Source organism: Pterocles gutturalis, unplaced genomic scaffold (genome assembly GCF_000699245.1).
Source record: "Pterocles gutturalis isolate BGI_N339 unplaced genomic scaffold, ASM69924v1 scaffold66, whole genome shotgun sequence".
In the NCBI taxonomy this organism is placed as follows: Eukaryota; Metazoa; Chordata; class Aves; order Pterocliformes; family Pteroclidae; genus Pterocles; species Pterocles gutturalis.
In genome coordinates this window covers 53,099-63,096 of record NW_010097454.1, presented here as the reverse complement: position 1 = coordinate 63,096, position 9,998 = coordinate 53,099, and the positions used below count along the sequence as shown (strand labels likewise).

General features: G+C 38.1%; 1 protein-coding gene across 2 annotated transcripts in view; it reads right to left on the bottom strand.

The window, feature by feature from the left end:
- Positions 1–9,998, bottom strand: part of MYO1B (myosin IB) — a 95,378-nt gene that overhangs the window by 48,216 nt on the left and 37,164 nt on the right. For both annotated transcript variants that reach the window (XM_010087337.1, XM_010087411.1), the window contains exons 5-6: positions 6,791–6,837; positions 4,065–4,128 (exon numbers count right to left, since the gene is read on the bottom strand). In XM_010087337.1, coding sequence (XP_010085639.1) covers positions 4,065–4,128; positions 6,791–6,837 — 111 coding nt within the window. The remainder of the gene's footprint in view (positions 1–4,064; positions 4,129–6,790; positions 6,838–9,998) is intronic.

Here is a 9,998-nt window from a genome sequence, read left to right as displayed (position 1 = left end):
AAATGTGAAAATTCAAGACTTAGAGATATTCTGGGAAAGATATTACAAGATCCCTGCTTTTCAAAAGACCGAAACAACTGCACGGATGAAACATTTTGGACTGTACTATACAAAACTATTTCAACCGTAAAATAAAGTGTACACAAAACCGGTCACAAAACTAACGAACCAAGTGTGCACACAAGCATCATCCTGAGTACAAAACAGATGCAGCACCTGGGGATAGAAAGTCATATTTTAGAGCTATTGCGATTAGCACCTATTACTTTGAAAACAAACATACCTATTTTTACATAAAATATATTTTATTCTGTAATTACAGGTGGAAAAGAAACGACTATTCTCCTTCCTCCTGCTCCCATCCCCGCTAACACAGTAGTTATAATAAATGGAAAACTAAGAACAGTATTGACGGTTTCTGTAAATTATTTCCACAGTATTACGCTTGGGCAAAAGCAAGTTAATTACCCAACATTCCCACTGCTTTTCTTCACAAGCGCTCTGGAAAAAACCTCTGAGCGCGTAAGTGCTGACAAGAGTGTTCACTGCAACAGCAGCAACCGTAAACATCCCGTGGGAGGACAGAAAGAGCAGATATACCTCATACTCAATCCAGCAAGAGAAAATGTAAATGCAATTCACCTGTTTGTAAATGCATTTTAGAGCAGCAGCATACCTTTCAGCAGGGACTGGTGTTTGTTACAAAACAGAGACGAGATATTTACAGTCACAGGTGACCATGCAGCAAGGATTTAGTGTTTAGAGCTCACAAGAGTCATTTGGGCTTTCTAACCCCATGCACGTGAAACAAGTCAGCTCGTGAATGGATGGGCTGGCACTAGGGCTGTGCACCTCACCTTACACAGATTCCAGCATCTCCCACCCATTAGGAAAACACAGAACACTAACAAAAAGGGAGGATGCAAACAACTCAGTCTTACCACACACCTCAGCTTACTCAGCCTTCTTCACTCTCTGGCTCACCCCCATGCCTCAGTTGCTGCTGACATAGAATCAAACATGTACAACACCTGCTACCTGAAATAATTTTTCTTTTGTAGTCTAAGGGGAAAAAATTCCTGACTGAAGTATTATACTTAAAGACTGCATAAATCACCTTAATCTCAAATTTTCCACTCTCAGTTTCATGACTGTACACCACGATATAGCAATATGTCAAATGCCTGACAAACCAGTGCACTCAGAAGCTCTAAGCAGCCGTGTAATGTACACGTAATGAGTCTATATGTATTTTATGCTGTTCAAATATAAAACTATCTTCAGTTTGGGAACATACCAGTTCTGACTTAACAGATGTTAGAGACCTCTTCCATTACAATCCCTTCCAATTTGCTATCCCTACTACTAGTATAATTTTACTCAAAAGATTTACCCTTCCACTTACAGCACATTAAACATTTCAGATCTGTCAGCTCCTGCTAAAGCCACTGGACATTTCCATTCACTGCAAACTGGACAGGACAGACACGCAAGTATGCACTGTCATGATAATTTTACCCTCTAGCTCCAACCTGTGAAAGGTTCACTTGTAGGTGAACCCGTCATTAAGAAGTACGAGCTCTTTGAAGGGCACCGGGAGAACGGCCCAAGGGAAGGTCCCAACAGCATCAGTCACTACAGGAAGGGTTGTGGGCAGACTGATGAGCCTTTCACAGAGCTTCACAGCATTTCAGAGTAGGACAGCCTAGGCTATTTCAAACCAGACCTTTTAGCCTAATGGATCTCTGCTTATCTTTACCAGTCTGATAAAATTTGTAGCTTATCTTCATTACCCTTCTTGCCACCAAAATAAACTAGATGTTCACCATGTCTGCTTCCAGCCACTCACAGAACGAAATACAGCTTGGTGACACGGGCTGCAATCCAAAAAGCCCACTAACTTAATTGATGGTTGGAAATCAAGCTCTCAGATACAACTATTAAAGTTTAATCAAAATATTGTGATATGAACTTCACATCATGTTAACACTAAACCAACAGATGGTCAGAACGCAAAGAACATTTATGAACAAGCTAATCATACTTTCCCTTTTAAAGTATGGGAAACTTCAGCACTATTTGACTTCCTATTTGATGAATTAAGGCGGCAAATCCTAAATTTGACTAAAACCAGAGTAAATTGTAAGTGGTGTAAAAGATTTTAAGCCCTCAATATCCCCAGAATGGTGATGCCTCACAACCAAAAAATTTCTGTTGCCATGCAGTGCTGCAGAAGTGGGGAAAAGATCTAAGGCAGGACAACAAATTGTTTCAAACCTGGACAGAATTCAAACCCTTAAAAGATGGCAGATGGACTATCAAATTTTGGGAACATTGAATCAAAGATGAGATATATTAACACACAGCTATAGGAACTCAGTATTTACCTGTGACATACCCTGTCAAGTATGGGGCGTTTCACAGTTCAACAAGTAACATCTTTTCCACAACAGAGCTTACACATAAGGTCTTTATTGTTAAATTTAAATTCATCTTCTTGCTATCAGGTATTTATTAACTGTGAGAAGACAGGGAGAATGCCTAAAATAGGCATCTTTTAGGAAGATCTAAAAATATGTCTGCCCTTGATTACATATGTCATCACATCATTATAATTACACGTAATGTTATAATTACAACATGCAAAGATTTAGATAAACTATACAGTAACTCTTTGGATTGCCTTTAGATATGACACAATATTTTAATTACATGACTCAGCATGGTACTTTCAAAGACAAACTGTTCAATGTCCACTCTACAAAGGAGGGTTAATTTTTATCTATCTATTTCGAATGTGAAACAAAAAGAATCAAACAGCCCAGCTAGCCAGCTAGAACCTTTTTGTTCACATTTAGTTATTGATGAATATACTGAGTATGTTTGGCCTCTAATTTTGTTGACTGCCAAATGTCAAAGTTAATAGACAGCTGTAAACACTTAAACAGTGAGCGCTTTGAGTTTCAAGATCTCTGTCACAAAAATCACGCTCTTTCAGGCACTGTGCCAAAAGGTGACCTGGTCCAGAAAAAATGTTTGCCTAAGAAAAAAACCCCAAAACCTATATTTATGCATAATATACTGCACAATGTTTTCCCATGTTTATATTATATATGGACAGTTCAGTTCATCATGGATGATTGTCATTATTTCACAACCAGTAAAATGCCAACGGAGTCAAAAGTCAGTCTTTAGAAACAGCGCTGAATTTGGCTGAGTGGGAAGGGAGGTCGAGGCTAGGTCAATGACACCTAGTATAGTCAGTCACTCACTGCCCTCCTCCATCCCTTTTCAAAAATAAGAAAAACAAACATAGCTTTATATAGCACAAAAGAGCAATTTATTTTAAAAGCTGCATTTAAGCTCTCAAAAGGAAAGCAAGTCAAAGTATCCTGGGCTGGCATTCAGTTCCCAGCCTCTTTCTTCCTAAGAGAGCTGGTTAAAATTTCTGAATTGCTATATATTTCATAGCAGCATCCTCACATCAATTAACAACCTCTGAGGCCACCTTTCCCTCCCTAAACTCAGCAGTTGCTCATCCTCTCTCACAGTTTTTTCCTACACTGTGAGGTGTGTTAAAATTAGTATGGAATGCTTTGATTCCAAATAAACATGCCCACCTCATGGTGTTCTCCAGCATATTTTGTATCACTCTTATGAATTACAAACCAGCGTATCTCGGACATTACCTACCATAAATACATGACCCATCAAATCAAGTAACACAGGGATTACTTGGGTCCAGGGATTCAAGTACAAAAAGAGCCTCAGATACCCTCATCCACCTGCTATCAGCTTCAGAGACAATGCCTGAACCCGCACACATTACTCAGTACCTTTTGAACAATCCAGTACATTGATTATTCATGCTTACTTCTTCAAGTCTGTTTTCACTTACTCTAAGGTACAGTATTCAGCACCAAAACAACAATAAAATTATAAAGCAGAATTTATCACATAGTGGAGAGAGATTTGATTAGACAAATGCAGCTGATTTTTTCAATATTTTAACCATCTGCCTTTTTGAATAAAACATTTATGCTGATACCAAGAGCAATACTCACAGTTGCTTATAACTCCTCCAAGTGGGTCACCCTTGAAATCAAACTCAATATCCATGTATTTTCCCTGTGAAAGCAACATATTTTAAGACTCTTAAGTTCTGCTTAAGAAAAACTGCCCCAGACATTTTTTAAGAAGTTACATGATCTTTTTTACAGGCTAAAAGAGCAATCTGTCGACCTTCTGTACATTTCATAAAATTCTGAATAACAGAAAATTATTTAAAGCTTCTAAGACAATTGCATTATCACAGCCAGATATTTTCATGAGAATAGCTTTAATCAGGTTTGTAATGCAACACAGTAATTTGCTCAGTTTCTACGGTTATATGAAGAAAAAGCACATTATAGAAACTTCCACCAGAACACCAAGAACACTAAGCAATAAGAGTGGCCATGTAGGTATTAACATGGGTATTTAACAGAAGAACACAGGAAGAAATTCTCTTCCATGCAGACTTATTTTCTCAGCGTAAAATCTTCTCAGAGCATGAAGCAAGGCAGATGAAGGATAGCTGCTCAGCTTGGCTTGAAGGACTGGCTGGCAACGATTCCCGTTAGTAATCGTGGGGTGTCTGTCCCTAAGCATGTGCCTGCCTTGTAAAAGTGATGGATTTTTCCCACTGAACTCTTTGCCTCGTAACTCAGGAGATCAGAGGCAACAATTAACAGACTGTCATAGCAAAAGCGATTTCATTTTTAGCTGTACTGGTGCAGTGTGCTTCCTTGACTTCTGTTTGACTTTTCCACATCACAGATGATCGCGCTGGTCTTTGCATCATCTTAATTTATATGACAAGTGTGTAGTGTAGTAACAGCTACGCTGAGCAGTGACAAAATCGACAGACTCATACTGGGTAGAAAAGGCAAAAGCAGCGCAGCTCACATGAGTAGGGAAGTTTATAAAGATAAAACTGCTGGTAGTAATTCAATCAAATTCCACAAGCCACGCACAGAAATGATCTCACCACCCTGTGGTGCTTATTTAACAAAGGACAAAAAAGATGTATTGAAAAGAGAAGCCTAGTGATTATACTTCCTTATTCACTGCATTTAGTTTTCTTTTTTTCTTTCTTTTTTGATTTTAATTACAGAACATGAAAAACAAGAACTTTACATTGACTCCCTCAAAGAAATTTTCTAATTTACTGGGTATTTTGTCAAGATTGGCTTGCCTCTGCTTCAACTCCATTCTTCTCCTGCTGGCAGCTGAGGCAGGCTAGACAGGACAGTACTTGTACTTTCTTGTTTGAAGTTAATTTTGAGCTGATTCAAATTTCTGAGATAAAGAATTAAACCAGATAATTAAATTTTCATTTCCCAAGGACTGGGCCAGCTGGATGTTTCCGAAAGTATTTTTAGCTTTGTGTTTATAAGCAAGGACTTGAAAGGCAAAACACGAGTTGGTTGCACTTTGTCCTGGAAAGACTTCTGTTTGCAAACGGCACCTCTGCTCCTCTTCGCTCTCTCCTCCTCCTTCTGTAGCACGTCATCTCTGACAGCTGCAGTTTTTCTACTCTTTCTAAAAAAAAAAACCCAAAAAACCAAAATCTACATTGCCTCAAATTCCGGTCCTGACCTTGCTTGCATGGACATTCGTGGAGCCTGGAGGGCCTGCAATGAAGACCCTTTGCTCTGCTCACGAGAAGGGGCGATGACAGACGCAGAAGGAGCATTCCTAGCTGTGTGGAAACAATATCATCAGCCCCCGAGAATTAGAAGAAAAGGGGAGAGAATTCTCCCATATGGAAAAAAAATCCACTCTCCAGTGTCACCATAGTGCAAGCTTTTATCCAGGTGTTTTCACTTGCAACGCACCATTTTTCCAGTGTACTAATTTGTCTTCTGTTGTCCACTTTACACATTTTCTCCCTATATTACCCTTCTGCACACAAGTGAGCAAATTACAAAGTTGCATTACGCCCTCTGATTTTAGCAGGAGAAACCATGAGAAATACTCATACTTCCGAATCTCCCAACTCTAGATTCAACTTTTTTTTTTTTTTTTGCAATTGTCAATGTCTGTAACTTCACATTGTTTCATGCTAAAAACCCCAAAATCCAATCAGTTAATTATAAAGAATACAAACAAAGAAGTAACATCACAAATGTTTATATTATAAAGGAAGTTGTAAAAACAGGTTGAAACATCGCAGAGAGAAAATGAGAACCTGAAGTAGAAATTTTAACCAAAAAAAGTACACACATAGATGGAAAATGAGATCATGCAGAAAAATCGACTTGCTCAGCAGACCAGTTGCTAGGCACATGGTCACTGACATTAAAGTCACCAGTAAAAAAAAAAAAATTAAAGCAGCTAGTTGTGCTGCAATTATGTTTTCATCTGGTCACAAACTGTCACATCCTAATTTTTTTTTAACCTCTACTTTGATTGTCCATAGAATTCTATGCCCACATCAGAAAATAAGATTTCTCACAAGAGGTGAAACATCTTTTAAAAACAGGGTGACTGCTAATAATGCACTGTAACACACTGGGGAACGAGAACATACTTGCAGGTAAAAATGAAATATTGATTGCTACTGAAGGTGTTTGCCTTCTCCAACCACCATGGTCCTCAGACAACTACAAGAAAGTTCTCTCTCCAAATTACTCATTCCCTCTTTACAGATGCCTTGATGGCTGATAAAAGGTAAAGTGGAAACGGCCAACAACATAACACGCTCCTCTAAAAGAAATTCAAATTCAGCCTTGAAGAAAATACTTACAAATCTGGAGGAGTTGTCATTCCTCACAGTTTTGGCATTCCCAAAGGCTGGAGGAAAGAGAAAAACAAATATGACAACCAAATCTATCAGTAAAAAGTATTTAAATGCGAAATGATCTCTGACTGTTTATATATTTCAAGAAATCAATACCCTGTTCATTGCATGGGTATCAGTCACTGGGGACAGACAGAGTGTGACAGACAAGCTCAGAAATGAGAAGACACCTATGGAAGTCCAAAGGAGTTTCATCTCAACACTTCCTTTATTTGAAAAAGTGAAAGAAAAACATACAAGGGGAAATGGTTCCAAGACAAAACTGCACCTGAATCAAGCATATATCCTTGGGGTTTGAATAATCAAATTCAATTTTTTATTGCCCAGATAACTTCAAATATAGGAAATACTTCTTTCTCTTCAGTTCAGAGAAAGAGATGAATCTTGGTTCCCAGAATTGAAGATGGTAAAAGATGGAGGTCAGAACTAAAGAAATTACAGAATGACAGTTAAAAATTGTCTGCATGGGATAGTTTAATTAACGCTTTGAAACCGATTTCTTTACAATATTCCAACACACTTATCCTAGCTTAAGTTGAATATTAATCAGATGAAATAAGTCTGCTTTACAAAGAAAGTTTAAAACAATCTCTTCAGCTTGATCTAAACTAGCTTTTTGAATAGTTTTGTTTTAATTTCTTTAGCTCAAGTTCTACTGACAACGAAAACACTCCAAGAAAGGACTTCGCAGGGCCATGTTCAGATGGGCAGCCACCAGCTTAGCAAATAGGCAGGACAAAAACCCAGACTGGAGGAGAATTCAGGCTCTTAACTGCACACCATGTCAAAGCCCCTTAAGTCAAACAGGAGTGTCCCTTGCATTATTAAGTATAGCACTCCTACTCCAACAGGAGACTTTATTTATCTCAGTATTTATTTATATAGCATATATATTTTCAAAGATCAAGTCAAGTCAAGTCAATGTTTTTTGGACAGAAATAAATACACACTTTTAGACTTCAACAAACTGGCATGAGTAGACTTATTCTTGATCAAAGAACTGAAGCCAAAAAGAAAAGTTTGTTGCTCCTGAAGGCCAAGAATAAGTGAAAGAATTGTTTTTAAAATATTTATGCCCTGCAATAAATCATCTTTTCAACAACCAAATCTCTAAGCTGCATTTTCTTAAACACAGTGTCGAACAGTAGAGTCATTTATAACTGCACAGAATCAAGCACAAAAGTCCCATTATAAAGCACGAGACACATTCCTCGGTTTTCCCTTAACTACATTGTTTCTAAAAGTTAATTTACAGTAGCAACTGTACTAAAAAAAAAAGAATTCCCATAAGATAAATTATGCATATGTAACATTTATGTCATTTTCTTGCACTACAGCTTGACTGAAACAGGACTACATAACCAAAGAAAAATAAATCTAACCACAAATGCTTAATTTCTGTCTAAAATGTACATAAGCAGACAGGTTTGCTCAGTGGCCTTGTGGAATAATCCACTGTTTTACCTTCCAAAAAGCTAAATAAGCAGATACCACTGCACCAAGAAGAACAAATAATACCTTAAAATGATAAGGCACTCTTCTGTAAGCTTACTCTATTCCTCTTCCATTAAAACAAAGATTCACAAACTAAAAAGAAATCCAATAAATTTGACAGTCCCTGAGTAGAAGCCTAGCTTTGGTAAGAAAAGTTTCTGTACTTCCCATACTACTTCTCTCTACATCTGAAATCTGCCTTTCAGGACAGTGACGAAAAGAAACCCAGCTCTTTGCTGTGAATCCAAAACAACGGAAGAATGCAATCTTTCCATCCCACTTTAAATGGAACATTTATGATCATCAAAGAAAGGCTTATCCAGCATTATTGTTATTCTTAAAGTTTTTTACAATTTCTTTACAAGGCTTTTGCTTACAATTTTTGGTTTGTGTAAAGTCAATGACCATATTTTACCCACCCAGTTCACCACTGCTCTCAGCCCACTTTTGCATTCCTTTCCCTTTTTTAAAAAATTTTTTTCCTGTTACTCTCACTTATATAATACATAGAGTGCTTGCTCCCTATAGACTCTAAAACCTCACATATACGTATAGATAGCAAGGTAACAAATAAAATGTTGACACTCAACAGTCCTACAAACACTGCATATCATCTGGCCATAATGCAAAATTATTATACAGCAGTTATGAGAATTTGTCTTGGAACCACAACAGCTTAGAGAACTGTGGGAAAGACTGAGCCAGGAATCAACACAATAGACTGAAATAAGTCAGTGCTAACCAAGGCACTTCTGAAGGCAATTATTAGACAATGGGACAAAACTGCAAGCTTTGAGGATTATATATCCTATCTCCAGGAAAAATTAAGACCCTGTTTCTGGCAGACAATGTTTTTAAATTAAAATGACTAATTAAAAAATAAAAAGTCTTTCATGGGAGAGCAGGAAAGGCAGCTGTCAGGAAGACAGGCCAACAGAGTCACCAGACCCAGGGAACAATAAGTCTCAGGGAACAACAGGCATGCATATGGATTGGCTTAGTTTTTTTCTGAGATACTTTTCTTCACTTGTTTTTTTCCTAAAAGAAAAATAATGCTTTACAGAGCTTGTTTGTTTACTGGAGTCTATAACAATATAATTTGGAAGGAAATGAATCAGAGGGAGTGAGGTCTTTTCATACATCCAAGCATCATCAAGGCAGGGTTAAGAAAGGGTACACCCTCAGAGAGCAGCAGGAGGAGTCTGGGAAATATAACCTAACTTCCTAAACTCTCCCTTTGTGAGGAAAACAGGATGCTTTCTTCTCATAGGATCATTTAGGTTGGAAAAGACCTTTAAGATCATTGAGCCCATCCATAAACCTAGCCCTGCCAAGTCCACCACTAAACCACATCCCTGAGCACCACATCTACAGGTCTCTCGGATACCTCCAGGAATGGTGACTCAACCACTTCTCTGGGCAGCCTGTTCCAATGCTTGACAATTATTTAGGTGAAGAAATTTTTCCTAATATCCAATCTAAACCTCCCCTGTCACAATTTGAGGCCATTTCCTCCTCATCACTTGTTACTTGGGAGAAGAGCCTGACACCCACCTCCCTACAGCCTCCTTTCAGGCAGTGGTAGAGAGCGACAAGGTCTCTCCTCAGCCTCCTTTTCTCCAGACTAAACAACCCCAGTTCCCCCAGACACTCCTCATAA